We start from the raw sequence: 22605 nt of genomic DNA, 5'->3' as shown, positions 1-22605 counted from the left end.
TTACAGCTTCCCAGACAGCAAAATCCGTCATTTTTACATTGATTCAACGTCTGCAGATGCTAAATCAATGTAAAAATGGCGGAATTTGGTTCCTGACTTGTCCTACCACAATTACCACAGAATTAATTCAGGTTTCGATTCTAAAGAGGAATAAAAATCTGAACATTTCTCATAAATGTTGAATGACGCAAAGAAAACGTATCTTTGTCTCATCCACTGACCTTTTTAAATCGTAAAAAAATACAGAAAAATTCTGAAACGATAGTTGATCAAGATCAGGAAGCCACAGAATAATTGACTAACAGTTTTTCTAAGTTTGTTCTACTCACTGCGGCTGCTTGCTGAAGTCTTTTTATTTGATTCGAATCCCTGCTTTTCTGGATGGCAAGGCAACACAAAACGAGGAAGTTTTCCAATATCTTGAAAAAATGTTGAAAAAAAAGAAATACAGTAACAAAACTAACAAAAGAAAAAGGTGGCAAAACCTTAATGGTTTAAAACGTGCATGAAAAGATCTAATTTTGCAGTATAAGCATCGATAAATATAGTTAAGCAGGGCCACCAAACCAGATACTTTAAAACAAGTACCGGTAGATGAATTAGTTAAGATGTTTAAGTATAATAATGACTTCCACTGGAAAGCACATTACACGAATTGTATTCAATATTTTAACTCATGGCCAGGAATAATTTTGAAGTCAGAAAGTTTTGTTAAATCGCAGAAATTTTTTTTAAACAGAAAAACCTCGGGTGGATGACGTACAGTACAAATAATGATCTTATTCAACAAGATGTGCGCATGTGGTCTTGGTTAGATTTTTCATACCACTCTTATGCTACCATACTCTAGTTCTTAGTTCAATACAGCAGCAGGCCTGCACAAAAATCTTAATCCGTTGCTTTTATTCAGTTAAATGCTGAGGCATAGGACCACTGAGAGGATAAACTGTGTCCAGTATCAATGCGATCTACGGCCCCTTTAACCAAAACAACTCTTAAAAAGAAAAAAGTGTCAAATAGGGAAATTTGAAAATAAAATACTGCTTAAATCGTGAAAGAAAGACGTAGTTAAAGCAGCCGTTGTCTTCAAAACTGAATTCTATAAAAAATGTTTTTTTCAGTTCTCTAAAATCATCCGGCTAGCAATATTTAATATCTAGTAGACAAACGATGAGAAACGTCTTATCCATGATATGCACATATTGCACAACAACACTGCAATACCATGGCCTGCGTTTCATTCAATAGAAAATGAATTATTCAACAAAGTGTCAAAAAAAGAGTTCTTATAAAAGGTCACCGTGTTTCAGTCACAATCACATTGAATAAACCTGAGATGACTGCACTGACCTCTTCATCTTTTCTATTAAAAGGCTCTTTGGACTTCTTATTGAGGACTTCTATTACGCCGACAACTTTGTTTTCTTCTTTGGCTAATATAAGAGGATAACACATGATGTCCCGAGACTCAAACCCAGTCTTGTCATCAATAGATTTGTCAAAGTTTGGATGCTGCAATAAACCACAAAAGAGGATCAATCAAGTAAAAAAGAAAGAAATGTAGGAAAGTTAGTCTGCCGCAATAGCTCAGTTGGTTAGCACGTGACTTCATGAACGAAGAAGCTTCAAGATCAAGCGGCGCTGGTTCGACTCTCGGGGTGTGCGCTTGAGCAACACACGTTTAGGACTGATCGTTATTCAACGGCATTAGTGAATGGAATAATTTCCCGGCAACAACACTTCAACAATCGGCAACTTCACTCTGTCAATCTCGGTGATCGGGCGTGCGTCAGTGGTTCAAAGCCTCTTATGCAAAACAAGTATGCAAAACTGCCAGGATTAAGCTCTCAAAGAAGCTTTCCCAGTCTAAAGATAAACATTCAATCATTAGGTCAGCTACAAAATTGTATTGCCGCCGTACCTCGTACACATTTGCAACATTTTCGGGCTCTTTTGTTCTTGCAACCATTCCCACAATCCCAACATCAATCGAAACAACCATTTCGTTTTTGGCGTTACAAATTGCCCCGTCGAAGGTAGCTGTTGGAGTTACGTTCCATAAACGGGATGCCAACTCTTTACTATCACCCTGGAAGAGCATAAAAATATTGGATGGAGAAGTGTTTAAGTTTTATAGGGTGTCATTCAATCATCTTGGAAATAACTCAGCTAGCAAAAGCATTCATTCTTATATTGTTAATGTTTTACAAACGTTGAAACAGTGTAAAAAGACGATATTTGCCAGAAAAATATCACATTTCAACCTTAAAACAGAATCAGTACAAAACAAAACGTAAGGTAATATAGAAGGGATGCATAGAAACGTTATTTTATCTTTTTTTAAACCACAAACACTCGCTTGTATTAAATGGTATCAACTTTAGAATATCATTTTGTTAAAAAGATAACTGAGTAAGACGTAGGTGTTTGTACATTGTGACAAATTGACACTGCACCATCGAGAAACAACTGCATCCCAATGTTTCAACAATTAAACATAAATAATACTAACTTCTTTGAGAATTATTAAAATAAAGTTCAACCAGCCTCATGTTTAAAAAGAATATATATTTCGCTACATAATAATGAGCATCTTCAGTTCTTATTCAAATAGAATCATTGAAATTCAAATAGAATAATAGAAAATTGTTTCTATTTGAATAAGAACTGAAGATACTCATTATTATGTAGCGAAATATATATTCTTTTTAAACATGAGGCTGGTTGAACTTTATTTTAATAATTCTCAAAAAAGTTTTTCGATGTGATCAAGTCAACCGCTTCTTGCTGACGGCGTGCCAGGGTTAGGTCTCGGTGTCTCAGAAGACATTCACTTTAAAACTAACTTCTTAAGAAAATTTGGCAATTAAGGATCACCTTGGTGAAAAATGGCGAAATAAAATTTGATGCAAGAAACATCCGAACAAACATTCTTCGGTATAGCATCCTGAATCTATGAAGAAGCTGATACGTTATAATTAGGGCAACGTTAAAACAACCTTAAAACATTCATCATAGAAACAAAAAGTCAATAACTATGATACTACCCAGACAGTCACTTTATCAGGACCATATCTTTACCAGATCGGGTACGGATCTGATCGGATCTTTATCAGATCTGAACCAGATAAAATGGCTGTTTGGGTATATTTCCTACAAAAACATAATCCCTTTCATTTATGATCTGTTACAGGTATTTGACGGTTATGGTGAACTGATCAGCATTTCTATCAACAAAGTATCAAAAAAGGAAACCACGGACAGTCTCATGCTGCCAACTTCTTCGTGGTGAGTCCTGGTGGTTCACGTTTGTGAAGAAGAATGGCCACAACCAGAGACACAAATTCACAGGGCACCCGGGGCGTTAAAAGGATAACCCCCCGGCTTCGTTTCCAAAGAGTGGAACTCATCCTCCTGATTCTGAACTAGTGCACTTTTCAGTGCAGACAGTCCACCTGTCAAAAAGGCGGAGCTACACTGTGCAGTTAAACGTGGAAGGCCATACCAAAGCCAAATGCAACATCTTGGAAGATAGAACACAAGAGCATAAAGTAACAGCACAGAGGGGAAGTCAATATCTCACCTTGGCAGAATCCCTCATCCAGAATAGACTGCATTTTTCAGCGTCAATCAACCCTGAAACACATCGAAGAGCACTGAAGCAGAATAGATCAGGGTCTTCTGTGGTGGTCAGTTCTTTCGTGAGTTCCAGTAAAATGTGCTCCTCACTGAAAAAACAGAATGATGCTTCGGTAATAAAGTTTTGTCAGATTACTACGATTTGAAAGTGCGATCAAGATTCTTTTTCTAAAGTGCATGCACAGTTCAAAATGAAACATTGTTCAGCTTTTTGCACTTTTATGGCAGAGATTTTTTTTCTTTCCTGAATCAGTTTTGGAAGGTTGAAGTCACCGATTTGTACACGCAAACAAAGAAGGCTAGCTGGTTTATGCAAATTGGAGAATTAATTTATTTCACTGAAAACTCTTCAAAAAAAAAGATTAAATCGCAAATTCGCAAATTTCGTTTCGAAACAAAAGCAATTTCGTTTCGTTGTACACCAGAAACGAAAACAAAACGTATTAGAATCTCCGCCGCTGAAAGCAATTTAAAGTTTACTGTGACTGCCTTACGTCATGTGCTTCAAAACATTACCAACTAATCTATAATTCAGACTTACGAGAGTTCAAAACAATTGGCATTATTGCAATTGGTATTGTTATGGCATTACTTTTACTTACCTTTCTCTGCATTTCTGAAAGTGTTTCAAAAAATTTAGCTTATTTTCTTGACCGTGCAATGAAAAATTAAAACCCCTAGTAGAAGTTTGTCTCATTTCTTCTTCGCAATTTGTCGTAGTGATGCCTAAAACTTCATTATTGTACGATGACAGTGTATCTTCATGACTTTCAACACCACGTAGTCTTGGTCGGGGAAAAACTTTCGGTCCTTGCATATTTTGTGATGAGACTTGAAGTAAACGACGTGGTTTTGGAATTTGTGGGAGTTGGTCGGTTTTGGTTGTGTTATTTGCATTTTTATTTTCGTGCCGGTGACTTAAAAACTCATTCAAGAATGTCGGATTGTTTTCCAAGTAACTTGTCACAGCTGTTTGCATTCTCCGTTGCAAATATTCGCCAAGAAACTCAGGGTGAGAATCTAAATACTTTTTAACTTTTGCTGGTTTATCCCCGGCCATGTTTTGTTTAAATAAACAAACCTTCCGATTTAAACATCGCTGCACTGAAAAAAGACAGAAAGAGTAAAACCAATATAATCACCAGAAAGTCGAATTAGTGGTAACGTTTCTGAGCGGGATACAGAATAATTAAGATATTCTGAATTTTTAAGTGTAGAATGTTCAGTTTTTCATTAAGCGTCATCTAGAATTCTAGATGGGGGCTGTGGTGATGTCAAATTTGGCGTCAGACGGTCAGGATTCCTCATAAAGCTATTCGACAACTTTAAACTGGTTAGATTGGAATGAATGAGATGAATAACAAGTTAGAGGAGGCAACGATTGGAAAAATTAGACGACAACAAACTAAAGTGTCACGTGAAAGCCAATGTGATATCCAAGACACTCTTACTCATTTACAGCGGCCTACACCTGGCTATTGAATGAAAAGAGTATTTGACCATTACCCAGTCAATGACAGGTTACTTTTGCAATGTCGAAATGTTTTGACAATCATAAGCTGCCGATATTTTCACTCATTTTGCTTCAAGGTCGAAGTTGCTTATTACCAATCCGTATGTGAAGTTTTGTTTGTTGGATTTTCTTTAATAAAATCTGAATCTTCAACCGAAACAAAGAACTGTGAATGTCTCAATTGTCCTTCAGGGAAAAATTCTCGTTTTTGGGTCCATCTACAATCCAGACAGCAAAATCCGTCCTTTTTACATTGATTCAACGTCTGTATACGAAGAATCAATGTAAGAATGACGGATTTTGCTGTCAGGGAAAATTATCTTGCAAAGGCAGTCATTTATTCTTAGTTTGAAATAAATTACCGAATTATCTTTGCACTGCAACGCGCTGTAACTCGAACCTAACATAGCCTTACAGCGATGCACTATCGATTTTCTAGGGTCTCTCCATTCGAAATACAGTCACATGTTGATCTAGTAAATAATTAATGATTCTGTGCAATGTTAATGTTATTGTATCCAATTCCACGCTTCATGCACGTGTTGTTGGTCTGAGTGGCAGCAGCTGAAGAAAAACTATCAAAAAATACCCATGACGGAAAAGTTTGAAAAGCTATTCTGATGTAAGCGTTGGTTTTACGTGGAATGATGTTGATACTAGTGACAGTGAAGTTCAAAATGAAGACAAACAATTCGATGAATATTTTATTCCCTATGCATGTACAATTGTACATATACTATACATACAAGAAGCAGTCAATGCTTGGAATCAAGTACGACAATGAAAGAAAATGTACCAATGCTGTAACTAAGACAGTAATAGTAACCTCGTTTAGTCTGGTCGAAACAAAAACATGTTTTTCTAAATACAAGACTTCAACAACCACCAGGCAGTGACGATCGGTGAGGGAAAGCAAGGAAAGCAGTGCTTACCTGAGCGAAAACTATGCAAAATATAATGACTGAATTCTAGGTTTAACTTCTTATTATTTTTATCAAGTCTATTTTAACTTGAAAATTACTGTGTTCGTGACTAGAATTACTCGTAACGCTTGTGAGTAGTCTAAGTCCTCACCAAACCGCATGTCTTGCCTATAAATGCCAATTTACGCAAACGCTTTTGTCAGAAACCATCACTGAAGCTTCAGGGAAATCAACTTTCAAAATTGCTTACCCTACATTGAAAAACGCCTTCGTTTTATCCAATCCTCAATCGTTTTGCAAAACGACACCAGCTGCTTAGCCAATCAGATGTGTTATCTGGTGTTATGGTTAAAGTTGCTTTCCCAGTGACGTCAATGCGTATCTCATAGCGGCTGCTTTTGGTTTCAGGCGAAAGGAATACAGCCTCTACGCATGAGTGATTTTCGGGCTTGTAACTATAGGCTACTGAGTACGCTGAAAATAAAGCTGGTTCTCTTACCAAAAAAAACATAGATTCTACAATAAAACATGCAATTCCAAAGGGTACATTAACCAACTAGTACTGAAACAGCACAAGCGTTTTTTAAATTCTTTGGGTCAATAGACTGACATCACAAGTTCAGAGCAAACATACTTGTGTTCTTCAAGAATGGACTAGCTTAATTTATAGGCTAATTATTTGCTCTTTACTAGTGCACCAGTCCAATGCATGTCGTAAATGCTTACAGATGACATTGACAATAAGTTTTTGTGCTCAGTCTAAAAAAGCAGCCAACATTCTAGACTAGTCCCAGTTTGATTGATTGATTGAATTTTTATCCTCGGACTGGGAAAGTCCGAAGATTTTGTTTTGGAAATGCTCTCAGAGCGCAACAAATTGGAAGTGTTTTTCAAAATTTTCTGGGGGAGGCCCCCCAGACCCCCCGCTGGAAGTGTTGCCTTCGGCAACACGCCTTCGGGCTTCGCCCGACGGTTACGCCCCCTCGTGCCTACTACCTTGCTGCAGCATATTTCCAAGTTGCTTTCCCAATGGTTTAAGCCACCGAACGTCACTGCCACCAGGTATAAGGAACCTGTAGGTACACGACAAAACATGTCCATAGATTACATCTAGCCAGCAATTCAATCCTTTTCAGACATTGAGTCAACGTAAAAAAGGATTGAATTGACGAATGGGTAGTCCAACCCGATAACTTGATTGATTGACATTATAGGTCCAAAGAAACTTCTATCCAACATCGAGTCCACTCTAAACGTGTTTCTTGGAGTTGGTTTGATGACAAGCTGAGCATCGGCCAACAATTTTTCTAGTTTTTTTTAAGGTGCGGAAGAGATAGGGGACTAAGGGTAGGGGGGTACTTCCTTTTTAGTATGTTACATTTTAAAAATTAATTTCCCAAATTGCTCATATTTTACGTCCAAAGTATGTCATTTAGATCACAAAGGAAAACAACGGACGTATGTTAGCTGGGGTTAGCCGTCTATCAAAGATATCTAAATATATCTCAGAGAATGCACCCTTTGATAGTTCGACAAGAATCTTTGAGTTGTGGAAAACTGAATGCGGCCCAAAATGTTTTCAAGCAGTTAAAAGTGTTCAAATCAATCACCACACGTTCCATTAGCAAGTGGTAGGGAGTCTCTTGTGCGAATCCTCTCGACAAATGCAGTGAGTCACGAAATGTAGATATCTACAGACAGCCGAGTACACAAAATCTTTCTGGCAGTTCTGTGCTGACAAAAAATGAAAATAAAAATCTTTTCAGAAGAATCTTCACACTTATTCTTTCATTTCACTAGCTGGACATGATTTATTTATTGAAGCTGGTATCTACTCCAAACCTGACAAGACAGTTACGTACACGAGTCTTGATTGCAAGCTATGAAGTTGAGAAATTACTCCAAAGTGACATCTAACTTAAGGTTATGTTCTAAATGGGCTGTGACTAACTTTAAACTAGAATATGTGTCAATCAATCAATCACTGGTTTATTTTTTTCTCAAATTATCACGACAAATACATTGGTACATTACATAAAAGTGAGAGAGGAAGGAAGCGAAAGACCTTATGAGGTCACCAAGTCAGCTTCCACCCCGGCGGCAGTACCGTATTTTACAAAAAAATACTACCAATGAAAATTATACTGAAAACACTTAGAGAAAATAATGAAACGTTGAATAAGGTTACAATCGCAATGTGGGGGTTAGTAAATGCAAGCCAAAACATGAGAAGATTGTATATGAACATAACATAAAAAAACAAAACAAAAACAGAGAAATCAAACAAAACACAAATTAGATCCCAAAAGTTGTCAGACATGTCCGATCAATTTCACTGAAAAATACACAACAGAGTTGCATTTAGCAAGAGTAACAACCGACCAAGTGCTTTTGATATTGCTTTTTGAATGAAAAGGGAGACAAACATTTAATTTCTGAAGGAACCTTACCCCATGCTTGGGGTCCCAAGTACTGTAGCATTTTTTGCCCGGAGTTATTATTAGTTCTGGGTAAGAAATATTGGGATTTTATCTTGTGGCGAGTATTATGTTGATGGATATTATTTAAATCATTTAAATAAGCACTAAAACAATCAGGTAGAAGTCCAAGTAGGCGAAGAAGTCGGCCAAAGGTTTTGTGTCGATTTTAACGTTAAACGAAATCGACGGCAATGCTATGGCACTGGCAGCATTGTTGGACCAGTAACTACGTTTTTCAGTGAGTTTTTCGTCAGAACATGTTGGAAAATCTTAACCCGTGATACTCAGTCAAGACAAGTGGGAAAATGACTTTCCGGCAATGTTCACAAAACAACTAGATCAACGTTGAATCAATCCAAAAAGACTGATTTTTAGCTTGTTGGCCAAAATTTTTCAACATCACGCACAAGATAGAAATGTCAAATGAATGTTTCAATGCTGAAAAGAGAACTGATCAAAGGTTTCCAACTGGTAGTTCGTATGCTGTGTACATTCGCTAGGTATGTTACAAAAACTTGAAACTTTTTCAAGACTGTAAAATGAGCATGTTTGCGGACACCCCACACATTGGTTGACATAGCTTCGATGACCTTTGAAAATTTATGATGTAGTTGGCCTTTGACGTCAAACCAATTCATCCTCATCGAAAGCACTTTGAACCGTCAGGCTTTGATTGAAATGAAATGTAAGTGTATATCAAAGCTTACGTAGCTATTGGTGTATCGAGTTTGTACAGAGTGTCCACATGCAAAATCTACAGTTTGTGACACACATTTTGGATATGTTGTTTTTAAATAATGTTTTCTTGAAGCAATGTTTGTCCACATCAACAGAAAATAAAAGTATTTTATGCATGGGTGGATAAGTTTAAAAAAAACTTGATGAAAAAGGCAAGGTTTAACTTAATCATAATTCAAATTAAACGTGTTCAAAATAAGTAGCCTACTGTAATGAAATATCAGAGAAAATTATAGGATTTTTTTATTTTAAAGTTTCAACCACAACACCTTTTATAATGTGAAAACAGTTATTATTAGGGCCCGCAAAAGTCAATAAAGTCAAAATTTTTTAAGGACCTTGTCTGTCCACGAATCAAAGAATAAAGTTGTTTTCAGCACCTAGGGGACTGTTTCTAAGAAGTTTATAGGTCAAAATAAAGTCAAAATTGACAATAAAGTCAAAATTTTCAATAAAGTCAAAATTTGTCAAATTATGGCTTTTGACAAACTTTTTGTGTTTCTTGAGAGTAATTTTCGTCAAAATCCTCATAGAAGCATTGTAAATCAGGAACTGCGACACAATTAAACCATATTAACCCATAAAAGCAAGGAAATATATATTCATTGTTACGTATTTAAATAATTCTTATAACACACTTCCTCTTCACAAACGTCCGTGGTCTTTTCGAAGATCAACAGTTTGGATTTTAGGAATAGCTTACTGACATTCTGTAATACAAACATGCCAAGCAAGCTAAATCGTCTTCAGCAAAAGTTAGACAGATTGTTTGAGATATTCCTGGTGAATTTAATGCAACTGCGGGGGGTGATTAAAGGTGCAATTTTTGCGAGTTTATTGTGAAGTGGGATAAAAAGCATTTTGTTGAAAGCCACTGGAAAAGTAAACGCCATCAAGCTGGATTGGAGCGACAACAAGCATCGCAATCAAGGCAACCTTTTATTGAACAAGCCCTTTTTATTGAACATGTTTGGGTCTGAAATCGACAAAATGTTATGTTTGGATAACTGGTATCAATTCAAGGAAGAACTATGCCCTCTATAAATAAGCAATTTCGTTAGGTCAAAATAAAGTCAAAATTTGATAAAAATAAAGTCAAAAATTTTTTCTTTTAGGTCAAAATAAAAATGGCCCTGGTTATTATGAAGATATTATTTTAAATACTTCATGCTATACTAGTGATCCAACAATCATTTAGGCCTACATGGGATAAAGGTGATGTTGAAATATGTGAAAAAGCTTCAAATAATTCACAAGTAAAGAGCGTTTTTGCATTTAATGATCACCAAAGGAATGAAAGCTGTCAAACAAAGATGGACACTGTTTGTCACCACAGCAACCGTCACTTATCATGACTTGGACAATGACCAGCTATCAAAACTTTTTCTCTGGCAGCGCTGAGGTTGAAACATTGTAATCATAAAAACTTGTGCTCTTTCGATACATCAGCCCACGCAACCGTAGCTGCTTATCAAGATCTCTTCCCAAACTAGATGATTTTTTGTAAAATTAAAATTTTAGATGTTACGCTGGCGCACAGTTTACAAACAGCCTACATAGCCTGCTAAAGTTGCTGTTTTTCAAACTTTCAACGTTTTCAAACTCAATAAAAGGTACCGGTAAATTTGCCGTTTATGCATTGTTTCGACATCTAGAGACGTTAAAGTGATGTAAATACAGAAAAGTTTCTGGCAAGGTAGCCTATGTTGCAGCAAACCGTGACAACGATGGAGCGTGCTCGGTGTTATGTGACGCGTTGTGCATTCGTCACACAATGTGCGCTAAACATTTGCTTGAAACTCATATTCCAGTGAGCAAACAGTCCTTTTTTTACATTGATTTGCTAACTAGGTAAATGATACAAAGTTGTTTCATTACTATTGGCTTAGGTTTACTATCTTTGCAGCCATCTCAAAGTAGCTTGCAGTGTGAGATATCTAAATCAAAATTTAATGAGCAAGTACAACATTCAAACAAGAATTTCATATCGATCCTTGTGACGTAAAGACTCACTCAATCATGACAAGATTCGAAGACAGTGATTTACATATTGGAAAATAAATTAATACGATCTGTGCCAACAATTAAATTCCCTGGAAGCTTTAATAAGCCCTCCACTACTGTACTTTTATAGCTTTGCAATCGCATATTGCAGTATTTGTCTTCAATTTTGCACAGAATTAGCTAATGAGATGGCTCATGGTACACCGGTTGAGATAACCGGCTACAACATAACCTCGGAAGTAACTTCCTATAACTTTGAAGGCAGTGGTGGTCTGTCATTTTCAATCATTTTTAAATTGTTAAATATTTTGGAATGATAAGATATATTAAAAAAATTTCCAAAAACTATGACCAGTTAATTTTTGCAGATTTTGCATATTAAGCTGATTTAATATTTGGAACGACATAACAGAATATCCTGCTCCATTATTCTTCAGGAAAAGGGTCATCAGTGCTCACGGCTCAGTTTCATACGTTATTGTTACTGGTGTATGAGATTCCTAACACGCAGAGTTTTGTAGAACAGTTAACAAACTCTGATGCCTTGTTTCTGGTCAAGTACAACCTTCATACAGCAAAATCTAAAAATGACAAATTTGATTTTATGGAGTCAGATTTCTTTGTCTGGTATCCCAGGACTTGATGTGGGATATTCCAGAACCTTCCGCCATCATTTAAGAGGGAAGTGATAAACGCTATTACAAACACAACCACAATCACCTAAAACAACCTTTCCAATGCAATTATCCTATAAAATTATAACTTGGATTAAAGTAAAAAAGTCTAAATTTTGTATCATCCAAATTTACTTAAACGGGCCGAATGTTTGCTTGTTGATGTTGATGTTTCAAACACATAAAAATATTTTGATTTTTAAATATTCTGTCTTAGCATACGATTTTTAAAAAAGTTTTCTTACTCAATGCTTTGTCAAAAGAAATTATGCATTATCATTGCAATAAAGATACGTAATTGAATTCGAAATACGTCACTTTGTGCATATTTTATCACCAAAGTAGGCTTCAAGATCTTAATTGTGATGCATCCATGTTGTGTGTTGTTATGCAATAAAATAGAGACGTTTATGGGCTCCTGACAACCAAATGAGATCATTAGCTTCTCTAAACTTGTATGAACCGTCTTTCTTGCAATATGTTGCCATCGTCTGCCCAGACAGCAAAATCAGTCATTTTTACATTACTGTACAGTGTAGATTTTAACTATTCAACGGTTGATATTAACCCTGTGAATACACTGTGAAGTAAGCAACGATCATGCTGCTAAAAGCGAAACTCAATCAATTGCATTTTTACATTAATTCAACTTTTGCAGAGGTTGAATCAATGTAAAAATGATCGATTTTTCTCTCTCGGTTTGCATCAGAACTTGTCATTGTAAGGGTCAAAATTAAAGTAAAAAAAATAGTTCTACACATAAACTACTGTATATTTAAAACAGATATCTAGTACAGCTACCCAAACCATGATACAGCCCTTAATCGATATCACTTAATTTTCTCGTTTACTTCATGTCGAAATATTCAGAGGCTTTCTTGTGAGAAAATTGTAAAACAATATTGACTCAAAATTTCTTTTCAACGTCTAAATGTACTGTACTCCTTTGAACACTGTTACAAAATGATCAAAAACATTGTTTGCTTGAAATAAATATTGATTTTAACATATGTGCGCATGATGGAAAGGCCTGCAATGCCCTATGATAAACGACCAATCTTTTTATAAACCTTTTTAGAATCATTGTTTCATAATTTCTTTCATATAAAAGCATAATTTTTACGTTTAACGTTCACGAAATGTAAATTGATGTTAGATTCACGTTAAACCAGTGGCACTAGCATCTGGACATAATGCATCCAGATAGAAATCGTCCACAAAAAATAGATCCGCTGATTAAATGACTGAATGCAAGTTTAAAAAGCGTGCAAAACCGGTAGTTTAAAATAAACTCTCAGTTCGAACCAAACCATGGGATATGCGTGCACTCAGTGCACGATATACGTATGTACACCATGAACTCAGAAAGCCTTAATAGAAAACAAACGTATCAAGGCCTGATGAAAAACGGTTTGAATTTCCAAATAAATGTTATTTATAAATTCAACTGAAAAAGAGAATCACTGTCGAAAATTTAGCGCAACACTGCATACTTTAAATCAATGTTAAAACCGACAAATCAATTTCATTAACTCACATTCACAAAAAAAAATAACATTTGATCAACGGAAACTTTTTTAGAAATAAAAAAAAACACGTGAATTGAAACATAGAGGAAAGATTCTAATCAAAAATAAACAGAGCCTTGATTTTTTCCTACAAGCTCAACTGGATATGGCTTGGATTCTCAGATGAAACTAAGGAATCGTTGAAACAATACAGTTTCGGTCAAATACAGTACTCTATCAAATCGTTGAAACAAGCAGGATAAAAAGCTATTTTGGCACAGTTTAGGGTGGCCGTTACAACATTTCAATGTTTCAACGTCCGCCGACCTAAATGGGATGTAAAAATGGCGACCATTGTCAGCTGAGAAGTAACAGAATGAAATTAAAAAAATTCGCTCAAGATTGTGAGGAATTTGTCAACAGGCCAACTACTTTCGTCTTTGATTTTTACTTGGATCGTCTAAAGATGTTATTTTTACGTATCCTTGCTGGAATTGGTAACTGTATACATAATCAAAGCTAACTTGTGTCTTTTTCAGCATAAGTCCATTAATAATTCAGTGCACGGTGCACGAATTGGCCGTGAAGAAAGAAAAAGATCCGTTGCGGCTCTTTGTAGCCTATTTAGTGACGGCTGTCACGAGTAATCCAATTTATACACTTGCATGTTTGACTGAAAACAAGCACTAGCAACATCAGCAAACTCTGTCAAACCAAAAGTGATTAATTTTCTTACCTTTTAGGTTCGTCTTCCATGCTCCAAAAGCATGAATTATGCAAGTATCTATATTATCGCTGTCCTTTGTGTGGAAAATCAAGAGAACTCCCAATGCTACGTCCCAAGCTCATTAGAAAAGAAGCACTAGGTTTCATTTGCCATTGCAAGGTTTTATCTAGATATTAGCTACTGTATCCTACTTCGTAACCTGTCAAATGAAATTTTTTTTAAAATAAACTTGGTTCAAAACATCAAACTTTTGTTCGTTGAACTGTTGTTTTTACTTCAGCTTATGTCATGTAGGCTGAGATTTCAATTAAGCCATGGTGGATAGAAGATCAAAAAGTAAATGTTTGAGTTGAACTGCATATGATTGAGCTTCTTGCAAAAAATTAGTCACTTTAGATGGGTGCCGAACTAATTACCTTGGTCTTTTGTTGACTTTCAAAACATTTATTGAAGGTGTTGTGTAAGACTGCAAGTTACTGTGTGAAAGCAAAAACCTTGTCATTCTAAGTTACTTAAAAACTGATTTTTTTTGGGAAATTGATTCATGCTGCTGGCCACTGTCAATAAAACTGCTTTGACTTGAAAAACAAAACGTAACAGACGAGAACTACCTCAAAGACTGCTCTACCAAAGTATAATATACAATGAAAACAGACTTCTTCAACAATACATCATAGACTTAGTCTACGTATGTGTACCACAAAACACGTGAAATCGACACTGTTTTGCTTGCACTTTTTGAACAGGAAGTGCAAAAGCATTGTTTTTTCGCAGTGTTATTGAACCTTGGGCTGCACTAAGGTTTTAGTGGGCTTCGAGCTAAATGGTTGTCGAAAGTCTAAATTGTTAATTCTCGAACTATTTTGAGCGCGACTAAGTCTGAAATTGGTGAAAGTTCAAGCCAAAAAAATCTGGTGCTACTGTAAGCGTGTAGGCTACCGGGATGTATCGCTCACCTTTCTTAAATTCCCTGCCCAGTGCGTATCGCTAGAATAAATGTATGGAAATTCACTATAACATGAAAAATTGTAGCCTACGGATGATTTTGAGCAATAAGTTTCAAGGTTCTTTCTCAATGACAGCAATTTAGAGTTTTTTTTCTTGAGTGCTTGCGTTACAAAAAGACACACGCAATCACAAACTCTATATCGTTGCAAAAGTTGAACTACAGTCCCACTGAAGTGTGTGATTCGTGTCTTCAATGTAAGGTTCGACTTTGCGGATAGTGTTGCAAGGGCCAAACATTTCTCAGAATTTGACGGGCAAGACATTCGTGTATATGAGGACAAAGAGTGCTTACTCATGGCTTAGGCTACTTCTATCGTAGTTTCATGAGCTAAATTAGCCTATGTTTGGAAGCTGTGTCCAAAAAGCAACAAAACTTGCATGACAATTAGCCTTGATTTAATTCCAATAGTATTAATGTTCTCAGGCAATAGTTTTGCAAAGCATCAAAGTTTGGTGTTAGCTTGATCATGCTAACATTCAAAACATATATGAGGTGTGGATCAGATGATTGACAACTGTGGTTAAATGTTCATGTCCACCAGATTGAATTAACTTCCTATTTGTGTTTTTCTATTTGGACGCACTGGAAACGTGCTGTCTCTACCACGCATTGTTTGAAAAATTTTCCAACAGAGAACGGCTTGTTGGCTTTAGTCACTTTGACTCGGCCCGGATTTGGCCAGTAGGCCATAGTTTGCCCATCTCTGGCATAGACACGTGTTGGTAAACGGGGGTCACCAAGGTGATATTTTTTTTGAAGAATCCTTTTTTTTATGGGTGCCGCCGAACTGTTTTCGATGTTACTTGTCTTGAAATAGGCACTTAGGCAGTTGCTTGAACCTAGGGCTACCATACGCAGTGCTCTCACTTTTAGGGATTTAGTTCCAAATTGGAACTTTTAGCCTCTTTTAGGGACACATCTAGGGATTTTTTGGGGATTTTTCGCTATTTGTTGCAAATCGTATTGTATAATTTGCTAATCAGTGAATTCTGTTTTGTTTCATTTTATGTGATATGAAGTTGATTTTTGAAATCACGTCACCGTCACTTGTTTCTTTGTGGCAAGTGGTCAGTGGCCTGTTTGTTTCCTTTTTCGCCACTACACCAGATACGGTAAGGTTTGCTTTTAGACTAGTGGCCCAAGGTTGACCAGCAGCACCACTATATCGGTACCAGGCGTTTATTAAGTTGCCTTATCGCCAGTGAACCTTAATGCCACAAAGTGCATCAATGTTGTGAGGAAAAGAACTGGTTTATTTTTCGCTAAGAAACTGATATGTAGCCTACGTTAATAAAGACAAAATTCAGCATCCTGCCGGATGAAACTACGGATGTTTCAACTGACAACTGTTTCAACTGACAAAACAACTGGGCATCGTTGTAGTCTTTTGCGATGTCGAAGGTAGGCCTATGTTGGTTTTGAATCTTTGTCCTCGGACTGACAAAGCCTTGATTGGTTATTCCTGGTAGTTTCGCATATCGGTAGGCCTACTTGTAGAGGCTCTTGACGCAGGGTCGTTTACCGAGATTGGCAGAGTGAAGTTTTCTGATTGTTGAAGTGTTGTTGCCGGGGAATTATTCCATTTACTAGGTGCCGCTGAGTGGAAAGCAGTCCCGAAATGCGTTGCTCAAGGGCACACCCCGAGAGTCGAACAAGCACCAGATGATGTTGAGCCTTGCGCATAACCACTGAGCTAACGGGGCGAACAATGTGTGTCATGCGTGTTAAAACCCAGTTCCTTGACCTTGAAGAAGTTAATAACAGCACAGCAAAAGGCATATAGTGCAATCAAGCAGTCACTGAATGACAAAGGCATACCAATGTGCAACATTGTCGGATACTCATCTGACACTACTAAGTAATTTGTTGTTTGTCGTATCCAGGCTTACACCTGGTGGTTGAAGATTTAGATTAAGTGGACGGGAAGGCAAGGAAGCCAATCTTCGTGTCCACCTTTAGGCATGCCTTCAAGTGTCTTGCCAAAGGCACAGCCGCATGCTCTTGAGCGGTGTCGAACCGGCGCTTTTTCGAATGTTGTTCCAGGGCTCTCACCACTCGGCTATGCAGCCGACTAAGTAATGTTTGGCAGCAACAGTGTAGTTGCTTTGTTAAAGAAAGACTATCCTGATGTTGTGACAGTGAAGTGTAGGTAGCCATCATATGATACATTTGTGTGCATCATAATATGCATGCCAAATTGAAAATAGTGTTGAAACGATTGAATAAAAGGAAATGCCTTGGGCTACATTTCATTTGAAATCCAATATAACGCGCTAATTATGTTTAGGGATTTTTCATGCCATCTAGGGATTTTTTGACATAACTTTAGGGATTTTCTGGTTTTCATTTGTGAGAGCCCTGACCATACGTCCTCTTTTAAGAGGATTTGTCCTCTTTTTTCAAGAAAAAGGAACTGTCCTCCGAGGACACTAAGAAATGCTCAAATGTCCTCTTTTTTCACAGTTTGGGTTTTCTTGCTTAGCCTATATTTTCAACGGGATTATATTGCTTGATGACGTTTCAGCGACGGCTTGTAGGCTATTTGTTTTCTAAACATTTTGTATACCAATGTAACATGCTGATTTATAAATTCTACAAGAATTTGGCGCATTTTATGGAACTGTTGTTGAACGTTCATTGCCTGGTTCACTGTAAGATATTAAACGACATTTTAAAGGCCATGCTCACACTTTCACAAAAAATTATTCTTTTACTTACCGTACATACGTTTTATACTGATACAATACAACGCTTGTACACATCGTTTATTACCAACTCAGTTTAGTTCCTTTGTTACTTGAAACAAATGTCTATAAGTGCAATGTGTATAACACCTAACCTCCAGCAAAAGAAATCGTGGGATGGATAGGCCTACAGCTTTGCAAGGAAAGGGACAGATTTTTAGTTCACGCCGTTTTTAGCTTCTTCCTTAACGGTTATGTGCAGCCTACTGTTACTTCTTGCTGACTCTTAATAATATGAAATCATTTGTTGTCTTAACCCTTTATGCCCTATGACTTTTTTATTTATATATTTCAAAAAAAAAATGTCGGTTTATTTCTCTTTAGAATGCAATATTAAACACATATCAACACAATTTTGAAACTTTTTGCTAAATTTATTTACCGTAATTAGCAAAACGTTTCAAAATTGTGTTAATATGTGTTTAATATTGCATTCTAACGGGAAATTAAACCAAAATTTTTTTTTTTTCATAAAGCCTAAATAAAAAAAGTCAGAGCATAAAGGGTTAATCATATTTCTTGCAAGTAATTTAACAATTTCATTAAGGCTGACCATTCCTTGTTGAAAAAAGTTAAGGCTTGGCTACCTGGAGATCGTGCCTGATATTGTCACATTTTGCAGATTTTTGCGATCATGGCTGTCTGACTGAAACTGTCTAAAAATTAAGTATTTTTTTCACTTTTTGCTGACTCTTAATAATATAAAATCATTGGTTGTCTTAAGGAAGCACTAAAAATGAGAAAAAATAAGGTAAACGTTCGGTCAATCTGTTTTCTTGTTATTTTTTTGATAACTTTTGCTGCGTAGGCCTATACTGTAATGATCTAAAAAAATTATGTAAACGATTCTTCAAGCGTAAAATTCTACTTGCTGGCAAAACGTGTCCTCTTTTTAGGCGATGAAAATATGGTAGGCCTACTTGAAACGGATTCCTGATTCACTACTGAGATGCCATTCTTCTGTCCACAATGAAGGAATTGGTTAAAGAAGAATAGCAACTCGTGCGTTAGCTGAATTATGAACATCCCTGGGATAACTGGGAACGGGGTCACTGGGGGGGGGGGGGGGGGGTGATTCCGTAAAATTGTAAAATAGAAAGTTGTTTTCTCCATCTCGCTTTCTGATTGCTAAACCAAACCTAACAAATTTAGACATTTTACATTGATTCAACGTCTGCTTATGCTGTTGTTACATGATGTAAGGATCCGATATGCGTTGCTCTGCTGCTCTAGTTGAGACTCGAACTTCTAAAACTGCTAAAGGCTAACCCTAAATACGTCAAAAGCCTTCAACTTCCGATCTTATAGTTTTCAATAACTTCAGAGTGAATTAACTTCTGTAAACTTGTTAAAAGTCTTTATCTTTGACATTAACCCTACAGTGATGATCACAGTGGGTAAATCGCTATGCAAAAGCTACATTTTCTAATTCAGCAGTAAGCTGCAGTTTCTAACCCAAAAACGCCCAAAAAAAAGCTTTTTTGTAAAATTGAATGTTGATGACTTTACGACGCCAGCTGTTAATTTTGCCTTCAAACAAAATTGCAATCAGAGAGCAAAAGTTTATCTGTGGCGCAAACATAAAAAGACAATAAAAACGCAATGAGCACTATATAAAGCCCCTAATAAATCCATTGCTGATTGACGTCAAACGCAATGAAATGGTGATGTATTTTATCTTGATTTATCGACGGCCGACGCTCAATGCTGTTCAGCGTAGTTACGCACGCTTTGCGAACGTCTGCACGACCTAGTCCAGCGTTTTGGCCCAAGACTTGCCTACCAGCTGACAGAATAGCATCATTGTTACGTCAGTCAAATTGTTTGCTAACGCGCGGTTTCATCTGTCAATCATTGCACTGCTGAGGATCGGTTCCAAAAAGAAACAAGTCATCAAAGATGAAAGAACAGACCACGCAGCAACTGGACATTTCGTCAAAGCTCAATTTTTAATTGCACTAAAATTGGTTTCATATAGATTCATTTATGAATCTAATTACTTTGAAAGGGGACATTTACATTTTCGTTGCTCCCAGCTAGGCATAGATGCTATTTTACATCGTATCAACGTCGCCTGACGATGGTTTGTGGTAATTGAGTGACCAATCATCGATTGTTAAGCACGGTTCTCAGACAGCAAAATCCGTCATATTTACATTGATTCAACATCTCCAGACGTTGAATCAATGTGAAAATAACAGATTTTGTTGTCTGGGATTGTGTGTCTGCAATGTAATCTAATCCTAAAAAACGTTCACGCTTAAAAATAGGAACTAACTAAAAAAGCAAGTTGATATTTAACAAATTAATTATATTTGTGTTCACCGGGTACGTTGTTTTTGCTACACATAAACCGTCCTGCACCTGTCAGTTGTAGTCTATAGTTGGCGATTCCTTCACATTTAATCTCAAATAAACTGAATGACGGGTGGATTTATAAAGCGGTGTATGTTATGAAAAGTTGTTTGGGGGTGAAAACTCCATCGTTCATAAAATCGTGGTTGCACTGGGAAAATTGCTCATGAAACATATCACTATTTTTGGAGTTTTTTGTACATAGCCTACCTTGCTTTTCTAACGTTACAAAAATGTCATGCACTAGTCTAGCCTATGATACTATTTGGACTATACTACGTTAGCATGGTGTTTTCAATCACCAACGGCATTGCTAACCTACCAGTAATTAGTTTTCAGCTTTCTTGTGACATACCTAACTGTATGTTGAGAAATATAGGCTACTGCAAGTTCTTTCCAGCAGGATGCAGCTATTATAGTTATGCACTTAAAACTTCATCCATAGCTTGCGGTCTGCAATTTTAAGTCGAGGCGGGTATAAAAATTTGTAACAGAAAAGCTTTTGAAAATTGTTCTCATGGGAACAAACTGTAAATTGAAAAATGCCTGCTTGCCAGCGTTTCATCAATTTCTCACCATAGTTCTACAACTGTTTCCATTCTAGTATTTTTTCTCAGCGACACATCAATACATAAAACCGCTGTAAGAAAAGAAACTGAGTTTATTCACCACTTTTGATAGTTTAATTATGTATTTTAATGCTATATATTGATGACTGAACGTAATAAACTCAATTTTCTACTTTGAAACACAAAATCAACAATGAAAGAGCTTTCATATTTCTCTACATTCATCCCTCGTCGCTCGGTTGCCTGGCCTAATCTTTCTGCTTAGCCATACAGCCAATTCTCTTCAGGCACAAGCAAACGTTAACTTCTACGACTTGACGTAATCACTACGTAGAAAGATTTTAAATCATCCAGTTGGTTTTACGCTGGCTGCTGGACAAACGGACATTGTAAAGAATATTTTACTTCTACTTTCACTACTAGTTCTTTACATAAAGTTTGATTGACAGCAATTTATTATGTTGTTTTTTAGGAGGCTTCTGGTCTAATATTTACTTGACAAATACAACTTGTTAATTTTTTGTTTCTTATCTGCCCGGGCCAACTGTCAGGTTTCAAAATGGATCAAGACTGCAGAAGACACTAGTAGATTCGATTCAAAAACTAGAAGGAAAAAGCGTTAGGTCATTCTGGAAAGTAGCAGTGTAAACAATTCATAAATTTATCAAGACGTGACGGAAACTTATTTTGCTACTCTAACTAAAACTGTGAATTTGTGTAAATTGACGGTGTTAAAGAAGTGTTTGTAGTGATTTGATGGTCGCATTCAATAATTTGGCAATTAAATTGCCTTGATAGTTTGTAGGGGAAGGCGGGCAAATTGAGCAGGTTTTTTTTTTAAATCTAATTTTTTTTTATATCACTAACTTTTTCGAAGACTCAAGTATTGCATTCAAAAACATGCTAATAAGCCAAGGTTTTAGACAAAAACTGATTGGTTTTATTTATTATTTTGCACTGTGTTTAAGTTTAAGTAACGATTACACAACTTGCCCCGGATTATTTTTCCGGGGAAAGCTGTGTAGCACCATGGGGTAAGTTGAGCAACAACAGTCGTTCGTTTTGACTAGGGGCAAGTTGAGCAACATATTACGGCCAGCAAAAGTACACACAATTTAACAAATCAGGTATTTTTACATTCATTCACTAGTCATTTTTTACATTCATTCACGTGGAAGACTTTGAAACTATGTAAAAATGGCTAATAGGCTAGAACATTTGTATATTAACAAAGGCGGTTTACAGGAACAGTTGCACAACTTGCCCCGTCATCAATTGCACAACTTGCCCCATTCACACTTTTTTTAAAGAACAAAAAAATTCAAGAAAACTAACAAATGTACGAAAAATTTTTACCTGCGAAAATACAACTACATCATATGTCTACTGACCCCTACTGCTAAAGTTTGACTAATTCTACTGTGCATCCAAAATATCAAAATTTCGTTTGCATCCGAATTTAGATCCTAAGGCCTAAACACCTTGTATCGTTGATCAAGCCTAACCTGCCCAAAAATCTGATAACTGCGATTCACGTGCTTCAAAGGCATTATAGGTAAAATATAATAATGGCGTTAAAGATTCATTACGCTATTTATTTCCTTTCAAACGGGGACTTGCACAGCTCGCCCCGTTGCACAACTTGCCCCGCCTTCCCCTATCATAAACCCAATATTCTCCCTACCATTGTAACCGTCGTATTTTTTCGAAAATTGGAGCGTT

The 22605-nt window shown here is 36.6% G+C and overlaps 1 protein-coding gene across 1 annotated transcript in view; it reads right to left on the bottom strand.

Annotated features, from left to right (window-relative positions):
* LOC145766335 (cGMP-specific 3',5'-cyclic phosphodiesterase-like) overlaps positions 1–14260 on the bottom strand; it is a 42250-nt gene extending 27990 nt beyond the window's left edge. The window contains exons 1-5 of the mRNA XM_082578025.1: positions 14216–14260; positions 3584–3728; positions 1922–2089; positions 1351–1512; positions 330–419 (exon numbers count right to left, since the gene is read on the bottom strand). Coding sequence (XP_082434151.1) covers positions 330–419; positions 1351–1512; positions 1922–2089; positions 3584–3728; positions 14216–14235 — 585 coding nt within the window. The 5' untranslated portion in view covers positions 14236–14260. The remainder of the gene's footprint in view (positions 1–329; positions 420–1350; positions 1513–1921; positions 2090–3583; positions 3729–14215) is intronic.
* Between the last annotated feature and the right edge of the window lie 8345 nt (positions 14261–22605).

Source organism: Aplidium turbinatum, chromosome 3 (genome assembly GCF_918807975.1).
Source record: "Aplidium turbinatum chromosome 3, kaAplTurb1.1, whole genome shotgun sequence".
Lineage (NCBI taxonomy): Eukaryota > Metazoa > Chordata > Ascidiacea > Aplousobranchia > Polyclinidae > Aplidium > Aplidium turbinatum.
The sequence above is the reverse complement of the archived record's forward strand: the minus strand, read 5'-3'. Positions and strand labels throughout refer to the sequence as shown.